We start from the raw sequence: 21302 nt of genomic DNA on the forward strand, positions 1-21302 counted from the left end.
TGTCCAAGAATGTAAGGTAAGTAGTACTTACTGAGGCTTTTTAGGTTTCCCTCACAGATAAAGTCAATTCATCGATCCCAAGTACAGATGTATGCCAGCGTTTCCGATGAACCGAAAGAATGTTGAGGAATCATCATTTCTACAATTTGAGTCCAGCGACATGTATTCCACCTCAAAAATATTTTAAACTAAGTTTTTTGGTAAGAATTTTTCATGTCTTAACATATTTGGAAACTAACATTTTAAACATGTTATTATGCGCTGAGTTTTTTTTTTTTTATACTAACAGTTACTAAATCCTTTTTAGCCATATAGAAAAAGAAAAAATATGAGCTACATGACTCAGCAGAAATGACAAGGTAAGTTTCATATTTTTTGTTTTTGGGGGGTGTCACTTAAGCCAACTCAAGCTTGATACTCGTGTTTACAGAGGTCACATGTATTATGAAAAATTCACATTGATTTGCAACCTGATACTAAAACAGGTGTCTGTTCATCCAACAGCTACATCGGAATAATTTTGAAAAAATACCACTAAGCTATATGTGATAAGTTGCGTTATCTTCCCATCAGAATGTACATGATTGTTTTTACTCCATAGAAACAAAAGTCTTGAGCCCCCTGACTCACGTTTGTGTTTACTGTACGACCCTGGCGAGCGGGTGGGCCGATGGGTGGGCTGGCGTTCAGGAATGCGGCTCAGGAAAGGGAGGGGGGGGGGTCTGCTCTAGCATCAACTCCCATCTTCAATTTTACATTGAACTGCTATAAACACACAGCGAAGCAAATTAGCTCCATGTGTCAACATACGTCACGGCTCAAAGTCAGAGAGACACACTTGTAGAAACACATTTTTATTCTGTAAAAAGTTTTATAAAATGAATATTGTACAAAAATAAAGTTTGCAGAGAGCTTTGGTTCTGGAACACGAGACGACAGAAAGTGGATCTTTTAACAGCCAGGACTCTTGCACGTCTTTACTTTCCCTTTAACAGGCCTCATTTCAGCTGATTCGCTCCCCCTTTTGCATCCGATTCCCAATTCTAGGTCCTCCTCGGGGTCCTAACGTACATAGAAAATGGATGATGTTTTGCCATAACATGGACGTAATACTGCACATCAACTCTGACACAAGTAGCAACCCGACCGACCGTAAGTGTGACAAACTCTTCACCAGACAGCTAGTAAACAAAGAAACGCTGGTTAACACTTGAGCTTGTGCTTTTTATCTAAGGGGTTCTCAAACTAAATAATAATTTGTAACAATTGTCTTTTTCTTTTTTTTTTTTTTTTAAATAGCATAGCTTCACATTAACAAACATAATAAGACAATTAAAACCAAATTTACCACATAAATTGCATCATGACATTTTCCTCAACAATTCTGATTACATTTAAGGCTACACGTGATACTTTTGTTTAATTAGTGTTTGAGAACCCCTAGTATGAAGAAGCAGGACACATAAGGGGGGGGGGGCGCTTCTGGGAAGTCTCCAAAGTTGTCATCTGGAAAGCAAACAGGGAAGATGATCCAATTGATGAGGTATGCTGTGATAAAAGCAACCTTTTTCTCCCCCCTTCTTGTGTTTGGCCTAAATTCATCTCCGTGTTGTGGATTTGCGCGCGTGTGTGTTGTGGGGGGGGATTACACGCCGTAAAGCTGCCTTGCTAGTTGCCGGGTGGGCACAGATACCTTGGTCCCTAATCCGTGGAAACGTCAAGACCCTCCCCAAGGACTCTTTGTTCCACTTGAAGCTCTCGACTCTCAGCTCTGCCCTTATCCGGGATATTGCTATTCCCCTAACTGAACATGTTATCACGTGTAGAACCCACCAAGGGAACCCCGCCCCCCCCAACCCCCCCTTGGGTCTTATTTAAAGGTTTTTGCTTTTGTTGGAACGTCACTTTGACGCTGACAGCCGTACAGTAGCGAGCGTCTCCCTTAAAACTGCCTCAGCCGGCGGGGGATGTTTGCTTAAGACTCGTGTTAAAGGGGGATCACTTTCAAATCCTCTTTTCAGAGTAGAGGAGTGGGAGTGGGGGGGGGGGGCGAGAAGAAGTATTTAGGATGCGGATCGGTGATTGGCAGGCGGCTCCTTTGACTCCAAAGTCCTTATAGACTACAGCTAGGTTTTTGTTTTTTTACGACTCCTTGTAAACATGCAACCAGTGGACAGGACTGTGAAGACAAAAAAATAATAATAATTGCCATTGGCTTCTTTTGGTCCCGAGTCTCTAGCCACTTTTCTGCAAAATTGGTACATCAGAGACGTAAAAGAAGACAGGACGCGGGGGAAAAAAAGATTTGATGTGTGAAAAGGGATTTTGACTCCACAGTTCGAGATGTTTCCACTTGGTCATTTACAAAATCATCAGTCTTACATCCAAAGTAAAGACAAACAAAAACAAACAAAAAACATTTCTGACCATCTGTCTCTTTTGGTCCCGAGTCTTTCTCCCCTTTCTTGCAGAGTTTCCGTCAAAGTGGTAAAAGATAGAACAATGCTCGGATAAGTTCCGCAAATTAGTGGTCAACTCTTACATTTCTGATACTATCCTCAGAGGATGGGAAAATTTGCGGGTTGATTTTTGACAAGAAACAGCAACGGGGGTAAAATATACAAACAATTCTTGGCTAGCCTCACTCATCTAAATGTAACCTGTTTTCGGGGGGAGTTTGAAGGGAGGAAGCTTCCAGAATGTACATGAACATCATGACAGCGTCCAAACCAAGCGTCTCAATAAATAAAGACAACAACTTGTGTCCTAAGTGAAATAAATAACAATAAGTTAATTCCATCTTAATAAATATACCTCTTACACACAAGCGTATACATACATTTATAGATACTGTATATTTAGAGAGAGATTTATATACAGTACGTCTAAATATTCATATGATGGTGTGTGGAGTCTGCTGAATCCTGTTGTGTCCGAAAGAGTCCTCACCAAACAAAGAAAGAAAGGGTTAATCCTGGGAGGCTTTCCAGATGAAAGAAACTTTTTCTTTTTTTTAGAAAAACAGAAAAATGAGGAAATGTAACAGTATATTCTTTGTTAGCTCCATCGTTGAACGTGTCTTACACACAAGCGCACCTCTTGGCCGAGTGTTTCTTAAGCGTGTGGTAGACCACGTTATCGTCCAAGAAGGACAAGTTGTCGTCAAAAGCCACCGGCCGGCAACAGGTGCGAGACGGCACGTCCCTGTCCAGCTTGTTGCCGTGGCTGAGGTTACTGAGGATCTTGTCGTAGTTGGTCTCGGCTTCGGCGCAGGGTCCGCTGCAGTAGCGGAAGATCAGCTCCTCTTTGGTCTGGTAGCCCAGACCCAAGTCCGTCACGTTGAGGTGGACCTCCTTTAGGAGGCAGCCTCGGGCGGGACGGGCCGACGTCCTCCCCCGACCCCGTTCGCCTCGCCCCGCTTTGCCTCTGGTCCCGCCGCCTCTGCTCCGGCCTCGTTTCCTTTCGCCGCCGTGCTGCCTCCCCTCGCCTCGTGTGTTTGCCGCCCCCCTCTGTCTTTGCTCCCGCTCCCTTGGGCCCCGGGACTCGGAGGATCGTCGCAATCTGCCGATAGTTGCCTTAATGAAGTCCATGACATCGTCAAACTGCTCTGAATAAGGACTCGTTACATCATCTGCAAGACACGGAGAACATGAGAATGCTGATTTTGAACCGATCGCTGATTCTCAATTTTAAAATACCGCCTAAAAAAATACTCAGATGCACAAATGCGGGGCCTGAAAACGCCCAAAATCTGTTCGGATGCATCGAGCGTTTCGCTAAAAAAAACAGAACAAGTAAAAGAACTCCTATTCTCAAGCTGTGTTCATGTTGCGAACGACTTAATGTTCACCTATACCCCAGCTGCTTCCTATTTTCTAACAAAACACGTGAAACCGAGCTAGCATATTAGCTTGCGCCGTAACGCTACCGAGGGACATCTGCCGCTGTTTTGTTTGGTGCCCTCTTCAAAGGTCCCGACACCAGGAACTGATGTGTGAATAATTTAGAAGGAAGAGCACGATCACACGCGGAAAACATCTGCTGATACGGAGCAAGTCCAAAAAGCTTTTTGGCAACTGCGCACTGCACGTTGCGTCTGTTTCACGCCAATAACACAAGCATCCGCACCTCCCGCTAAATCGTCTGTGGAGACGACGACGTTCTCCTATGAAACAATTAGTCCAATTCTTGTTACATTCCTGCCGTGTCAAGGCAAGTCGGTTTTATTTATGTAGCGCCGATTCCCAAAGAAAACACTTTGTACGTAAACATGACAGAATATTGGCGTGAGATGACGAGAGAACAAAGGGCGCAACAACCAACGTATCAACCACCGTAATAACCCCACGATGACAGGCGTCGGTGTCGGGGCCGTGAGGTTTGGCAGGCGGCGTTGTGGTTAGGTGTCGTCGGACTTTGCTTGCACATGTTCTGCGTCACCTGATCTCCCCTGCGCTCGACTGCTAATTGAATCCAAGTGGGTCTAGCTGTTTCGAGACCATACGGGGTAACTCTTGTTTTCCCTTTAATTTCGGGTAAAGCCTAATTCCAAAACCGTGAATCCCAGCATTTATCCACTTCATTTGGAAAGCTGCTGGGAATATGGTTTTCTGCTCAAACTGCCCTGACTGATGGCCCCACAAGAGTGAAAACTGTGAAGTGGGTCACTTGTGGTGTAAATGCCATCTTAAGACTGACGGGCAGCGTGCACCTGCCGCCAGTAAGCACGGTACAACCGCTTGCGCAAGTTGTGCTGCAACTAATCAGCAGCACACAAGCGCTATCGGAGCCACAATGCTTCCATTTCGACATTGTTTTTTTTTTTTTTTTTTTGTCCACACTGGTCCTTCCAACAGTTTTTGTTCAAAATAAAATATTTTAAAAAAATCAACCATTTTTTGTCCGACTTAAAAAAAAATATCGCCGATTAAATTGGTCATGCCTAAAAAAACAAAAAAAGCAACAGTCTTCAACGTTTATTTGTGCAGTACGTAAAATAGGTCGGTTTTCATCAACCTGGCTCAAACAGAAGTTAAGGTAGCAGGTTGAAGCTTGGCTCCAAATGTTCCATTCCCTTTCCACTTCTTGGCCCCCACCCATCTCACCTCCCGAGTGAAGATGATCCAGTGTCACGCAACTCCAAACAAACTAAAATTCCTGCCCAGTGTGGCTGTTAAACGAACACATAAACAAAACGCCTCAAACTTTCCACTCCTGGCCGACGCGTGTTCGTTGGAGCGGCGAAAAGCGCGCCATTGATTTCTAACTTAAGGCGGAGGGGGCGGCGGTAAATGTAAACAGCGGAAGAGAGGCCAAGTGTTTGGCAAGCGTCGTCCACGCTCGTGGTTTGGTTCATGAGACGCGCCTGTTTTGACACAAGGGGTGATGTAACGCGTAATAAAACACAAATGACATACCTGCTGCGCGATAAGTTTCTGACGTCCTTATCCACGGGCCGGCCACTCTCCACCGAACTGATAACGGTGGGAAATCCTTAAGACTCGGCCTAAGAACTAACCAGCAACCCTTTGACTACCTGTTTGTGTTGTTGACCCAAATGGAATCCTGTTTTGGTTAGTTTTTACAATAACTCTAAATTTAGAACACTAAGAAATACTTTAAAACCCCCGCAGGTTTCGTCTTTCCATTGACTAGCCGGCAGTCTACTTTGCATTACACGGAAGATTACATAATACACACAAGTGTGGTGCAGACGTTAGTGGAAAGCTTACATTGATCCTCCTTGGAGATCTCCTGCAGGTTGCTCTCAGCACTGCGCATCATCAAGTTGGCCCCCTGGTCCTCAGCGGACTGGTGTAGTGAATCAGAGTAGAACAAGGTCCTCTTGGCTGGCTGGGTGTTTTGGTAAAGGGGCCGGGTAGCGACAGAGCTCAGGAGCAACAAACACATGGCCGCCACATCCCATAAATTCATTTTAGACTCAGTTCCTCTGAGGAGAGCTGGAATAAACAGTAGGGGGAGAGATCAAACATGTGACATCCTGTCAGAAGTCAACAAGCCACCAAGTCCCAGGTAGAACGTGTGCACAGAATATAACTTGCGTAGTATTTCATGTGCAGATTACATCTACTCTATTGTAAACACTTACAATAATTTATGCGTTCATCCAAGATAATTGCACCCAATTAAGGGAGTGTTGCAATTTGAATTTTGGCACAAAAGTCAAATTACGTGCATCGTCCTGCCCTGGCCGCCCTTATGACGAGTCTTGACAGCATTTTAAGTTTATACGCTAAAATCAGTAGGAATGACAACGTGCAATAAAAAGCGTGTTCATGGCAGGGCTTGTAAATATACGGCCCGCAGGCCAAAACTGTCCCGACAGCGATTATCTGGGATTATGGGAGAAAATATCCAATTTCATTTCATAGGTCTGAAAATCATTGATAGTTGTTTGTGCATCTCTCTATGCCCGCAAGCGACATATACTGTAGTGACAACCCAGAACTGCATGTTAAATATACAATCATCGTCGCGTGTGTTCAACCTGTTGCCAATCAGATAATTGACCAAGATTTCACTCTTAAATTCATTTGAGAAAATCTTGTCAATTTCATTTTCAAAGTCCAATTCCGAAAATGTGACTTTAGTGGTTTTAATGATGCACAATAACAAAACTTAATGTTATCTATATTAGTTCTGATGTTATGATTTACATAACTAAGCTGCGTTTGACACGCACCTCAAAGATGGTCCATGCAGACCTGCACCTGGCTGCGGTTAAAATCCAAGCGTCATGCGTTGTCCTCATGTGCATCCAAAACAATAATAAAAAATAAAAAAATCCTCACTTATTAGCGCGACAGTTTATGTCCACTGGTGGAAAAAAAAATACCCAAAATGTCACACAGCTCCAGAACGTGTGCGCACTTTGGACCTCGTTGATCAATGAAACAAGCTGCTCCACGCTGGGAATCCAAAAGTGGCAACCTCCCACTCCACGGGTGGAAAAGACGCGCAAATAGTTAGTTTTTCCCCCCCGTCTTGTCTCGACCCGCCGTCACATCCCGCGTACAGAAACGAGCGGCGAGGGTCGTGCGGTCTCCATATCCACGCGTCGGTTTGTCGTCCTCATCGCGCAGCCGAGCAGCGCCGAGCCGCGCTCCGCGGGCACTCCGGAGGCATTTATAGTCGGCGCGCGCTCGGTGTCCGCCCCTCAGGGAGTAAAAGCGCACAGACATGCGCGCAAATACACACACACACACACACACACACACTGGACATGGTTATAGTCAAAGCAAATACACTTTTCCCTTTGAAATAAGTCCGTTCCAGCAACCCCCCCTTAATAACAACGCATTTCAGTAAAAAAAAAATTACAAGACAAATGTTCCTTGAGATACGAGCTCTTCATTTTTTCTCCTGCTTTGACAGGCAATAATAAAGACTTGTAGAGTGAGAGTGAACTAAACTGACGTCACACCCCAATTAAATAGTTGTTTGGCAGATAATAGTAGCTTGTAGTTTAGCTAACTCCTGAACCCCCCCACCACCACCACCACACGCACACACACTTCTGAAATGTTGGCTATCCCCCCTGGCCGCCCACCCTCACCAGAGCCCCCTGTTTGCAGTTTTCAGATATCTGGGGGATTATGTCACACATCCCCATGTCCTTGGATTTGGATGTCAGCATGGGGAATGTGATCTGGGCATGATTGGAACCTCATCACTAGCATCGAGTTCCCGTTCTGCGTGGCTTCTTGCTGTTGGCTAAATGCAATGTTTAAGATGATGTAAATATGCAGCTTTTTAAAGTTGCATGCTTGCCAACTGTGCTGTATTTCATTTTAAAAATTGGTTGGGACACAAACAGTTTTTGCGGCGAGACGTAGAAAAAAAAAGACAAAAGCGCCATCTGGGAGGATTTTAACCTTCATGATTTTTTTTGTTACTCAGGAGCAATGATTGTCAGTGATTCAAGATCACTCGGGGCGGTTTAATAATCCAAAAGTGTCAGAAATTACACTACTTATTTTTGGGTCAAGTTGTGACTCAGCACACCTAATGATCATCAAACCAATGCCCCCCCCCCCCAATAAAATCTACATGTGTATCTTTCCAGGTACAATTTAGGCTGCCATTCAAGTCTCCCAAAGACGTCTTGTTGGCACGCTGGTGTGAATCCCAAAACATCAACACTACAATTCCACCAAAGTTCCACCTGCCTAAAAGGCCTTCCTGTTAAGACACGTTTTTCCTTACGGGATCCCGACGTGCCGTGCCCTCTTCATAAAGGTCTGTGTGGTACTGAGCCAAATGCTCATTGTATGAATTCCACGCTGTCAAGTTCGCACACGGCTACATTCAAACAAATGACGGCACTTATTTTCTATGTATCGTGTACTTGTTATTTGCCTTGCGGGGGCTTCTTCCATTTTTCCCCCCCATGCTAATTGTTTTGCAAAATTGCTGCAAATGACGCATGGTAGCTTCTTCCAGTTAACGCTTGACCCAAATCACTTGATGTACTCATGTCCCAGAGAGAACGGCATGCTGATACACAACAAAGTTGTCAAAGCATGTAAGACACCTGTACTATTTGTAAGACATCTTAACAATTACAAATAACCCATTAATAATCCCGCCCAAAACACTTCTCAGTTGTCTTCATGACATCTCCCATTGAAAATGGAAGAGAAAATCTGGTCCTTAATATTTTCGCACTGCAAAGCATTTTGGATAACCCCCCCCATCGATGCGATGATGTCACTCGCCTTTGACGTGTCGCTCTTATTATAGTGGCGTACGCACAGAGGCTACATTGTCTGTCTCAATGTAGAAGAGTCACCAAAAAGTCCCCTTTAGTTCGTGACTCGCCCATAAGTCATACGAGACCCCTCTGGTGCAGATAAGACCCTCGGACCACAAGGTCGTTTGACACGAACTCATCCGAGGGAGCGGAAGCGTGACTAAAACAAAATGCATGACTTCATGATGCTTCAAACATCATGTGGTCATCAACAGCCCAGACATATAACAATATGTACAAGAATGCATTGCTAGATTTTTTTTTTTTTGTTCTTCCTTGGCAGTATATAGGAAGCTATGTGACTATGCACGGCGAGTTATATCACCAGGCATGCACATAAAACAGGCGAGCAGGAAGTCCAGTCAGCTGGTCCATTATTGGCACATGTCATAGTTCAGAGGTGGCAATGCGCCAGATGCCCGAGCCATTGTGGCACTCAGGTCGGCGCCGCGCTTCCATCTGTTTCGCTCATTGCTCAGACCTTTCAGCCGCGGCTTCTCAGATTGGATTGCTTGCAAAAATACACACTTGTGTGTCTGTGTGTGGAAATGAGCTCACTTGGTACTATCAAAGTTCAGGAGGGACTATGACGCGAGTAAAAATAGCACAGAGGAAGTAAGGTGAAATCTCTTACACACCGATACTAAAAGCATCGAGGGTAGGATCGAAATGAGACCCTCATTAAGTCCAATGTCAACCGGGTTCCCACATACCGATATTTAATATCCTAAGCGACTTTTTTTCTCTTGTTCTTTTTTTTGAGTGACAATATGCTTTCACATGACTTCCTGCAGGGCGTGTGAAGAACTCTATTGGTCAAGGATGAATTATCACCCCAGCAGTGACTGCTAATCTCTCTCCCACGGACCACTGACTTCCACGGCAGTCACGATAGAAATAAAGTCAAGATTATTTTTCCTTCATCGGGACAGAAGAGAAATGATGCACTCCGTGGGGAAAAATTGAAGAAGAAGGTATGGAGTTACCCCCATTGCTTGCACTCTATTGGGAAAAGACGTTTGATGAGATATCCCCCCCCTCCTTTGCTCCCTCCCCGAGGTGGCACGGTGTCAGACTTTGTGCCGGCTTTATCGTGTTTAGTGTTCAAAGAGCGGCTGCCTACTGTCTTACTAAACAAATAGTAACGCTCAAAAGATGAAAAGCACCTCCGGGTGGAAGTGAGGTCGCGTTTTATTCAAGTGTCTCGTCTTACGGATTTGGACTGAGCTATTTTTATTATAACCTTTGCCAGTGACCATTTTGTTATAAGGGAAAGAAGGACAGTGCCCCATGAGAACCAACAGATGGCACTGTTGTGAAAATGTTTTTTCATCTATTTTAAATATTGCGATACATACAGTGGTGTCTTGAGTGATCATCAAATTGTCTTTCCCCCATTAAAATGATTAGAAATATCATTAATTAATTCCAGGCAAAATACAAAGATTGTAATTTGTATTTAAAAAAAACACACACACTATAATGTCATTGGGATAAAATTCTCATAACCAATTAATAAACCAATTAAAAAAGATATATATTTAATGGATTCAATAATTTCAGTTTTTGGGACCCTTAACGACAATAAAGATTTGATTTACAGGCAGAACAACTTGTGCTATAAGTGATTAAAAAGAACTAATCCCGGTCTATTTAATCGGCTGGACAATCAATCAGTACCAGCAGATGACACATTTGAAAAGACACTTGTTACATTTCTCTCTGAATTTATATTCAGATACGTAGTTCTTAATGAAGATACTTATTGTGTTTCTTTCTCTTCTTATAGTTTCAACAAAGATTAATCGCTGCTCCGTCCCCAAAGTAACAAGGTCACTGGGACGCGAGAAGCGAGCGAGAACGATGTCTTTGCGAGCCAACGTCCCGGAGTGACAGCGGCGAGGCTCAGATCCAGTTCCCCGTCCTAATCCCGCCTGGTATGTGTTGAGAGCGCTCGCTTCCACCGGAGGCCCATAAATCATCATTTTCTCTGCCGTAGCGCGAACGTCCAACCCGGCGACAGAAACACAATGCTAAACTCGTGTTCTCCGTTCGAATGCGACGCACGTACATATTGGCACCTCTTGCAAACGGGCCTGTGAGAAAGAGTATATGCACACGCGGCTGGTAATACAAGAGCGTATCACGTCGCCGAGTCGATCAGAGCAGCATGACCGCATTGTCGCCAAATCACGTCATGTTGTCACCTCGGAGCTCGTTCCCAGAAGGAGCTATTGATATCGTCACCGCGACATCTCTGACTGGCGTTTAAACCGATGAGGTTTGTCAGCGAGCGATTACACCAAAATCCAGTTTTAGAGAATTTCATTTCCATTCACAGTCATAAAACGTCGAGAGAGTCAAAAAAAACAATACTCGCTCGTATTCAAAGAATGGAAAGTAAAACGCAGCGGCAGCCTTGAACTTTGCTTCCTGTACAGCGTGTTACAAGCCATTTAGAATAACAGACAGAGTGGAGACAATTGCACTTAATGCCACAATAATCTAATCAGTTGGCTCGGGAGTGGAGGTCACGGGAAACTCCATTTCCAAGGTCAGAGAAATTAGTGATAGCTACCGGTTGTATAAGTGCGTCCCCCGGATTGGGTCTTACTGTAGACTTAGGCAGCTGTGGTGTTGCTGATTTAAAAAAAAAAAAAAAGCCAATTAAATATTATAAACAAACAACTTCCTGCATGAGTTAAAAATAGAAAATGTAAGGTGTGCCATCTGGAGCGAGGGTGAGTCAGTCTAAAATGCTGATTAATAAATCATAATCGTGCTTTATCATCTCCATTCGAACCGTCGAGCTGGTGTTTATTTATTCATCTCTAAAGGCGTTCAACCCTACAGGTGACACTGACATGTAGCAAACAATGAAGTGAGTCACGTTGAGCCCTTTTCAATAGTTGTTGTGAGTTCACCCGATAGTTCAAGGATCTGAATACATCAACTGAGGTCGTAGGTCCCGGTTCGGGTGTCGGAATGTTGATGGCTCCGGGCGTACTGTCATCCCGCTCGGTCTGTGTTTGGAAAATGTTGGTCAAACATATTTGAAAGGTTGACGGCTTGACCAAAAGTACAGTTTTCCTCCACTGTAACAAGATCCAAGACGCGTCGTCGGCATTTTAAGCTCTCCAACGCAGAGGGCGGCTGTCTGCGAGTTGGCTCCAGGTTAGGATGCTGCGTTCAGGTTCAGGTTACCGATTGTTGGCATGTGCCGGTTTGTGAGCAGAATGGCCTTGGTTGACATGTCCAAACAGCTGTGGAACAACAACCCGCCCAGCTTTGTAGACAAATGGATGGAACAGACAGATATGTAGCTGCCAGAATATATTTTTGTGTTGAACCAAATTCTCATCCTAGGAACCAAAAAAAACGATTGCAACAAAGCGCACGAGTGGCGGTAGTCCTGGTGAAGAGCGATATATCTTGATAGTTCGACAAATAACATCAGTACCTTGTTTTTACAAGTCAACCCCATCAATCACGCATTCCTTCATAGAGGTTTTTCTGCTGTTTAAAAAAAAAAAAAAAAAGGGTACCTGGGGTGCAGAGGGCAAAGCTTCGGAGAAAGACGACCGATCGTATTTCCAACACATTTCACAATCTTTGTACCTGCTGCAAGTGTACAACAAAGAGGTGTCAAAATTGAAACGAGATCGGCCTGTGCGACCAAACCGCTCGGAGCCATCGGTTCTGGGCAGAGAAAAGACCTGTAAACCCCCACCGGCCCCCCCACAGCAGATGGGAGCTTTTTAGTTACGGCCGCAGGGGAGCGTCGAGACCCCAAGACGACGAGCGCGACCACAAAAAAGCTGGCAGACGCGGCCGGACCGTGAAACATGTCCCACGAGGCGGAGGAGGCTTTCACTCACCTGGCCTTTGGTGTGTCCTCATATTACCGGGCTTGGGCTGAGCCTCCGCCCGGTCCGCCCGCTCGCCATTGTTCCAGGCCTGCATGTGCAGACAATGAAGACGAGAGCGGGGGGCCGGGCGATGGGAGTGAGCCACGTTTCGGAGCTCATTGTTACCCGTGTATCTTTTTACCAACGCGGTTAAATTGAGCAATGACGGCAGCCATCAAAGGTCGCCGATACGATCGCCGCGCTCGGCGGCCGACTCCATGCCGACGTGCACTACATCATGTCGACGATGAAAAGACGCACCTGAAGACCTCTCTCTGAATGCCGCACCTGTGCATCCATCTGTCACCATCTGTCTTATTCAGACGGCTTGTACTAAAGGCCCGTCTCCACATTTCAGAACTTGAATGATAAACTTTTGTGGGGAGGATTTGCACGATACATGTGTATGTATCTGAGCGGGTGAGAGTGTATGTGAGAGCGTATGTGTGAGAGTGTGTTTCAACCCCGGGCCAAAGTCCTAACACAGCCCAGATGTTCTTCAACTCAAAATAAGCAAGAGCTTGAATGCAGTTGAGATTCCTGGGTCACAAAGACATAAGCGTAAGCCGTCACTTGGCATCGCGACCATAACGGGACGCCGGCGGATTAAAGAGGATCAAAGCGGAAACCTCACTCGAAGCAGAGCGTCAAAGACGTCGAACAATTATAGCATGCGGAGCCAAACGCATTCCTACTGGCTGTTTTTGAAGAAACGTAAACAAGCGGATGAGGACGTAAACAAATGTGTAACTTAAACCGTGTGCAGGAAAAAGGCCGCCACGCAAACTACCTTACTGCAGTCTCTTCATTTCCGGCAACAATTGTATTTAAAAAAAAAAAAAAAGTTGTAAATGTCTTAAAATAATGCTAAAAAATTAACGTATTTTTCCTCATTGAAATGAGTCAGAGGTGCTTTGAGATCAAGAAGAGACCTCAACCCGACTGTGGTACGGCAAAGCTTTGGGTTGTGGGTGGTGGTGGTGGGTCACAGACAGCCTCGTGCTGCTGAACTCCCCCATGGGGAGACAGTCAATCAGCAAAAACTTCATAGACCACTAGAGGGCGGTAATCATCCACGGCAAAACCAAGAGGCTCTTGAAAAGCTGTCTCAAAGGAAAAAAATTAACTCTGTCGACCTCTGGTGGACTATTTAAGAACTGTTTTTCTTGACATAATGGGAAAAAAAACTGACAAAATGTACTGGTGATCTAAATAAGGATTATTTTAAGTGGGACAAATTGACTATTTTTTTTTTCTTTGTATACAGATATTGTCTGGAGTTCCTGCCCGTGATGCAAGTGGCATCCCTTTGCAGTCTGGCAGAGGGATGGAAAAAGAAAAGAAAAAAAGCCTACATCGAACAAAAGGTAAGAACATATCCATTGACCTTTGTTGGCTAATTTGTGTCCTTTATTGAAAAACTTCAATACTGCACACTATGAAGCCTGTCTGTGAATGCGCTTTATATATAAAAGGCCACTGCTTGACACCGACACTTGAGGACACGGCAGCGTTGACGGAGTCGTTTCGGTACAAAAAAGACGAAACAATAGCTACCGCCCTTGTGGAAAACAGGAAAAGGATGTGGAACAGTACATCACTATGGGGGAAGCACTAAGATGCTTCCAAGCACAGTTGAGTCATGAAGCATCAAGCATTCATAGACCTTGTAAACATATGCAAACATATTCGAGTTACATCGAACAATTACAGGAAAACTCAAGTCAAAAGTTTGCGTAAATGTTTTTTAAGTGAGAGGACGGACATGCGGAATGATTATTGATCCACTTGCCATGAGACATTGCATTACTCTTGTTGCATCATGTTGTACAAGTTAGATATGTTTTTTTTGTCAAATAATATTGCAATGTGTCACTCAGCTCTTGCTCACCTCATTTGCCCCTGGCCATTGTTCACACTTTTAACACCCTCCCTAGAGTTGGCTGGAAAATATAGAGCAAAGTAATTAGAACTAGACCAGGCCATTTGAAACAATTCAGACTTCCTCAAGCTCCAATAATATTTCCGGAGAAAGCTTTGCTACAAGGTGTGAGTGGAACCCCTCTGGGAGACGTAAACAGATCGTGGTCACCATGCAGCCCAGATCTTAACACATACATAGCACTAACTACCATATATTTAAAAAAACAAACAAAAAGAAACATGCACCATATTTATTTATGTTGATCGGCAATCACCTCATGATTTATTTTTGTGTGCAATTCAGCCATTTTGTCCTACTGCTCAACGTTGTGGAAAAAAAGTACAGGTTTTAATGCTATAAGGATGAGCTTTACTAATAATCACACAACCTCACTAGCTTTAACTAAAGCTCTACTAAATCTATACGTACTCGCACGGTGCGGTGAGCTTGATTTAATAACAAAATGGTTGATCAGACTTGCCATTAGATAATAAATTGCTCGAAGTCGCCAGGGAGGTCCCGGTTGCCATGAAAAGGTAATGAGGACAAGCGGGATGGACAGTGATGTTTCAGTGACATTTATAGTGTTTTTTTTTTTTTTTTTTTTTTTTTTTTTTTTTCTCCTTCACTCCCAACACCTCTTAAAGCACACGGACCAGTACAACCATGCATTCGTTATGTCGCCTTTCCACACCCCGCTGAGGAGACGGAAAGGTGACAGACCATGTTGCCGTTAATTGGCCGGTTGATGGTCATGTTGTGAGACTACCTCGGGTGAAGGAGGAAGAAAAAAAAAAAAAGGCAAACCTACAAATTCCTATTCAGTACGTTCAACACCAATTTTGTTTTTGTCTCCAGATAAAAAAAACTTAGTGACATGTTTGATTTGAGCCAGATAAATTGTAGTCCTTGGAAAGCATCCTTGGGTTCTTCACCCTGAAGTTAAGGCCACATTCTCCTCACTGCTCATGTTTTGTACCCGATGTGAAAATGACTTTAAAGCAAGCCAGAAGTTGACAAAGCATTCTTTGTCGACTTTTCATACAAACAACAAATGGGCTTAGTGCACATGAGTATCAGCTGGTCATCACACTGACAGTCAACATTATTGATTTAAAAAAAATGTAGCTCTTAATTTCCTGTGATGCAACATGATGTAATCAAGTGGTTTAAAAGTAACGTGTGCAAGTGTATTGAGCCATGTGGAAAGAAAGTCCATTTTCTAATTCATTGCATCTATTCGGCCTTCTTGGAACAAGGGAGGGGCATTCTAAGAAATGACCTTGATCGATCAATAATAGGAAAAATCTTTTTCATGTTCTATTTATTATTGCGTACAAATGAGAATATAAAATCAGTAATTCTCTCCAACAATCATCTTCCAAATCTTATTCTTGCTGAAACAAAAACAAAGTAAGTGAACCTAAACATTTTCAAAGGTTAAGAGGAAATCTAGAACTATGGAATGGATGATGTATGACCTGTGTCGCCTCCTTGAGACAGAAAAAAAAAATCCACGATAAACAAATTGGTTTTAGATGTATATTTTTAAAAAAAAATATATCACCAGACTGGGCATTGAAAAAAAGAAAGGTAAAGGCCAAGAGGTTCAGCCGTCTGCTCAGTTGTGCGTGAGCCGATTAGCACTGGGACGCTTTTATCTGAGTGCTTTTCTCGGGATTCTTCTTACACACGGCTAAACATGTGAACAAATCTGATACTATGGATGAGCTATGTCCCTTTCCACCAGAGATTCCGCAATTCTCAAAGCACCTGACTGAGAGACGCAGCATCATCCATCTCACCCACTGAAAGCTGTTATGAGGCATTTCGTGACAAAACTAGAAATCCGTTTGGATTATTTATTATTTTTTTTGTTTTGACTTGTCACAACAAGTAGCTGTTTTTATTCAAAAAAAGCTTTAAGTTTACTGTCAAATTAACATAAAGCAGAAAAGTGTATTTAAGACCAACAACCAAACGGCTAGCTTAAAACTAACATATAATGGAAAATACCATTAACATGCTAAAATTTGGTTGAAAAAAAATTCTGAGAACTGATTAATTTCATGATTAAAAAAAAAAAATATATATATATATATATATATATATATAATATGTAAATAATTGGTTGTTTTAGTTCCTTAATGCATGTGCTGTTAAATGAAAACATATTTGTTTATTTTTTTTATTTTTTTATAAATCAATGTTTCCTGATAAAAAGCACTCTTTGTTTGCTGAGATAGTTGCCGCAAGGGTGGGCAGTGAACAACTGCCATACTCTCCACCCATCAGACACAAGACAAGGTTGTGATAATAATGCCCAAAGTCATTTTTTTATCAGGAGACATTTAAGGCATAACAATATTTGAGGTTCAAAATATGACATTATTCCTGCAATCAGTTTTCCCACAAATGAGGCGGCTTTTTATTGGCACTTTTTGAAATCAGATAATAGTTTAGAGTCTGATTAATCAAGCTAATGCCTTTCTCTCTTTCGATTTTACTCATTACTAGTATTTAATAAAATTAAAAAAAATCTCAACCTCTATCCACTTTTGCAAGTTAATAGATGTGTGTTGCCACGCACGCAAACACACTTGGAAAACCACACACTGGCTTGATCAATGCATGGTGCCAAATGTGAGCTGTGTGTGATGGGCTACCAACGGGGGGGATGGTCAATGTGCTGCTGCTTGTTTTCTGTCAGAGTATTTTCATATTCTCTCAGTGTGCAGCAGCTTACCGATGCTTCACTGTCTGACTTGAATCTCCCACTTGGGGATCAGTGAGGTGCACACACAGAGGACAGACACAAGCTTCAGATTCTTCCCACAAAAATAAGGTATAGTCACTTTTTTTATTATAGCATGACCTTATTTTACACAACTATCATGTACTTTGCTGGTTTGATATTACAATATTATAACTGCATGGTTGACAGTTATTAAATATACAAAAATATATATTAATTTCAATTACATACGACATGGTTTCTTCAAGCTAACTATAGCAAAAAACGTATTTCACCGAGAGTTATTGAAGAAGAATGACACTGAGAAAAATTTTCAATGAAACTTAATACTTAAAGATGTAAACCGAAATTAAATAAATAAATAAATAGAAAATAAACAGTCATTTATTTTCTGATATATTTTTTTCAAAAAAAAGTCACTTTTTTTAAAAAATTTTCTTACTTTGTCATTGCTATATGACAATTAAAACGACCCGTAGAGTAAGAAAGTCTCTTTCCTTTGACGCGCACTTGCTCGGGCAGACATGCGCTCGCTTTATGCGTCTCGTGTGCCTGTCTAATAAGTGGAAGGAAGAGGTGAGTGAGAATTCGTCTGACGCACGAGCCTTCACTGAGCACAGCGGGGAAGGGGGGGGGGGGTGAGTGGTGGGCTCTCGGTTTGACCATAAGATGCTGCGTGTGCACGTGCACGCGCTGGCAGGAAGTAAATACTCACACTTCAAGTGTCCTGTTAAAGAAATATTGTACATGTGTAAAAAAAACACACCAAATTCACTTAGAAAATCTGCTTCATGTGAGTATTTTTGCCACCTCTTAAATATTGAACCAAATTTTGTTTGATGTTGGCTAATAACATAATGGGAAACAAATTTAGAACACTGATAATATTGTATAAACCGGCGCATGTGCACTCACCGTCCATCAGATTAACAAAACATGGAAATCCTTTTATAATCAGCGCTCCAGCTGCGAATTGTCCACACGGAAAAGTGACCTCCTTTTTTCATCATCACAAAAGTCTTGACTTAATCGCCTCTTTGGTAAATGTGTTGGAGGCAGCGTAGCGTTGAATAACGGTGACAGATTGAAGACTTGCAGTGCCCGCATATCCGTCCCATCGGTAATTGTCGTGGATGTTTGTTCCTACTTGAGTTGATATGGACTACGAATGTTTGTTTTGTTCGTGTCCTAGATGTGACCCTTTGAAAAGGCATCAATTCAACTAGTAAGTCTTGCTTTCCTGTTTAAGTGGCAGTGAACAAAACAGGCAGCGCTTTGGCTGACAATGAAAAAAATCGTTCATACTGTTGATGTTTACTCTGAAATTAAACGTAACAACCGGCAACATCGCTTTGGAAGGTCCGCCTAGCGTATCGCTAACAAACACTGCAACGGACCCTAGACGAGCTAATGGCTAGCATTGGTGTTTTAGTGTTTAGTGTATTTGAACACAAACAGTGGCGCAACACATATAGAGTGACAATATTTTATTTGTGTGTTTGCTATAGAAATGGACCGACAACACAGCTTCTATCGGCAAGTGGACGTTCAGGACCACGTTCACTACATCGTCGCCTTTTTTGTTCTCGTGATTGGGACAGTGGGTGTGACCGGAAATGCCTTGGTCATGTATGCGTTTTTCTGGTAAGAATCTTTTGCTTTGCTTATTTGCAAAAATCCACAATTAGGTGACTCCCATTCAAATGTATTTTTTTTTTCAAAAAATATTAAATATCCGTTAAAAAAAAGTGAACTGGACATCTCTTACAGAAACAGTCTGGAACGTACCAATATAAAATAACAATTATGCGACTGTCTTCTCTCTAGAAGTCGGCGCTTCATTAGAATTTTTATTTTATATATTCAAAAAAAAAAAAAAAATAGTGTTCTCGATTCGGGATACCAATGTCACAACCTCAGACACAATGGCCTCAGCGAAGGCTGGCGGGCATTCAATACCAGGAAGCAACCGAGTGGTTTGCCAGCTGCGCTGCATAGATCAATAAAAAATACACCATTTTTACATCCAGTCAATTTAACTAACACAAAAGAAAAGTAATTACTCACTCCACTCAGATCGAGGTGTGTTCAATGATCACTCACACAATGGGGTGTCTCTGAAGTACTACATAGAAAAACTCTTTGAATGCGTCAAACAGCAATGGCTAGTACGTAAGCACATTGCGGGGGGGGGCGTAGAAACATTTGATCATTTGATCAATAACCTCTTTTGAGTCTTAAGTGTTTCATTGAAGCTCGGATGACAGATGGAAAGAAAATTGCTGTGTAGGGTTTCAGGGTTTTGCTCCTGATATTTGAATACCTGTTTATAGAGAACGTATTTAAAGCTGCAAGGCCATATCATCGACTTTTAGGTATTTAGCAATTCCCGCCCCACACACACACATTTCCCTATGTCGCCCGTAGGGAACACTTACCATCTCTGAAGTCATGTTATGCAACGTTGATCTTATTCATCGACAAGTAAACACAGCACACCCAGCGAGAAAAAAAACAATCAGTGAAGGTTTTGATTTGATGCCTCTCTGATGTTAGGAGGTCCACTTGAAAAGTCGAACGGGTCCATGGACATTGACAAGTAACCCGATAGAAGAGCGGCCAGCACAAACCAAGTGTCAGGCACAACACAGAGACTGCATTAAGTTCTCCGAGGTGGGATCTCGAGCACTTGCCTAATTGGTCAACATATAAACACCCTCTAGTGGCATGAGAGGAAATGTGGAATGGATATCAAACCGCATTCTATGTTGTCTGTGTTGACAATATTGCTTTCTTTTGGAAATTCTGGACCCCGGTGTTCGGCCAGTAATCCTTTTTAAGTCAAAGATCATTGATCCTTGTGACACCAACGCTGCCCCCCTGACTTTGCTAATTGTCGGGCTGTTAAAACTAAAACGATGTGCAGGCAACAAAGGCACTTACAATAGTCATTCTGGGGGGGATGGAGAAGTCATGAGCACAAGAGCAACACTAATGCACCAATCAATACTAAATCTGTTTTTAAAAGCAACTGACAGATTGACTCGGACCGAATTGGAGTTAGCTAACGCTAAAACGACAGAGGCTCTCCACTCTAAGCGTTCTCAGAATTCCATACAATGTCCTCTTTAAAAATGAGACAATTTGTTGTTTCAGTAACAAGAAGCTACGCACCCCTCCCAACATTTTCATCATGAACCTGGCGGTCAGTGACTTTCTCATGGCCATCACTCAGTCGCCCATCTTCTTTGTCAACTCTCTCTACAAGGGCTGGATATTTGGGGAAACAGGTAAGTGCCTGTCGATCGCTACTTAGCTAGCTAGCGAGGTCTACCTAGCGAGAAAGAAGTTTGACATGATTGCATTTCGAAATGACAATGCTGTCTTCCCAGGTTGTAAAATCTACGCCTTTTGCGGAGCCTTATTCGGAATCACGTCCATGATCAACCTTCTGGCCATCTCTGTGGATCGTTACATCGTCATCACCAAGCCTCTGCGGGCCTTACGATGGACCTCAAAGCGACGCACTTGCTTCATCATTGGTCTGGTGTGGCTGTACTCTTTGGCTTGGAGCCTCGCACCACTTCTCGGGTGGAGTACGTAACTGATTTACTCAAATTCTCTTCTCATAAAAACTTATTCTATACCACATTTGTCTCTAAGGTTCTTACATACCAGAAGGCCTGATGACCTCATGCACGTGGGACTACGTGACGTCCACGCCCGCCAATAAAAGCTACACCCTGATGCTGTGCTGCTTTGTCTTCTTCATCCCACTGGGCATCATATCTTACTGCTATCTGTGCATGTTCCTCGCTACTCGCCATGCCAGCAGGTAAATATGTGCAAATAATCTTTTTCTATTGAAATGAATAGGAATGCCGTTAATCCGTTCTAAAATAAGAAAAAAAAACTCAAAAAAATGTGTGTATAATATTTGCT

General features: G+C 42.9%; 2 protein-coding genes across 6 annotated transcripts in view; one reads left to right on the forward strand and one right to left on the reverse strand.

Moving 5' to 3' along the window:
- Nucleotides 1-2: 2 nt before the first annotated feature.
- Nucleotides 3-21302, forward strand: part of opn4xa (opsin 4xa) — a 23130-nt gene continuing 1830 nt past the window's right edge. For 3 of the 5 annotated variants that reach the window (XR_015067773.1, XM_085926501.1, XM_085926503.1), the window contains exons 1-11: nt 3-200; nt 308-359; nt 1048-1152; nt 8087-8259; nt 9568-9747; nt 10563-10710; nt 13949-14048; nt 18869-19004; nt 20517-20650; nt 20753-20956; nt 21024-21195. Coding sequence is in view for 4 of the 5 variants with exons in the window: in XM_085926501.1 (XP_085782627.1) it covers nt 14009-14048; nt 18869-19004; nt 20517-20650; nt 20753-20956; nt 21024-21195 (686 nt within the window). In the remaining variant the exon portion in view is untranslated. Of the gene's footprint in view, nt 201-307; nt 360-1047; nt 1153-8086; nt 8260-9567; nt 9748-10562; nt 10711-13948; nt 14049-17336; nt 17451-18868; nt 19005-19916; nt 20034-20516; nt 20651-20752; nt 20957-21023; nt 21196-21302 lie in introns of those variants that run through there. The other 2 variants (XM_085926504.1, XM_085926505.1) reach the window with 2 other exon arrangements.
- On the reverse strand, nt 913-7206 carry gdnfa (glial cell derived neurotrophic factor a). The gene is made up of 3 exons (XM_085926506.1): nt 6704-7206; nt 5733-5960; nt 913-3631 (listed from the first exon to the last, which is right to left on the reverse strand). Exons 2-3 carry the CDS (start codon nt 5932-5934, stop codon nt 3081-3083), a joined length of 753 nt encoding a protein of 250 aa, XP_085782632.1. The 5' UTR covers nt 5935-5960; nt 6704-7206; the 3' UTR covers nt 913-3080.

This window comes from Syngnathus leptorhynchus, chromosome 12 (assembly GCF_054491065.1).
Source record: "Syngnathus leptorhynchus isolate UIUO chromosome 12, UIUO_Slep, whole genome shotgun sequence".
Classification (NCBI taxonomy): domain Eukaryota; kingdom Metazoa; phylum Chordata; class Actinopteri; order Syngnathiformes; family Syngnathidae; genus Syngnathus; species Syngnathus leptorhynchus.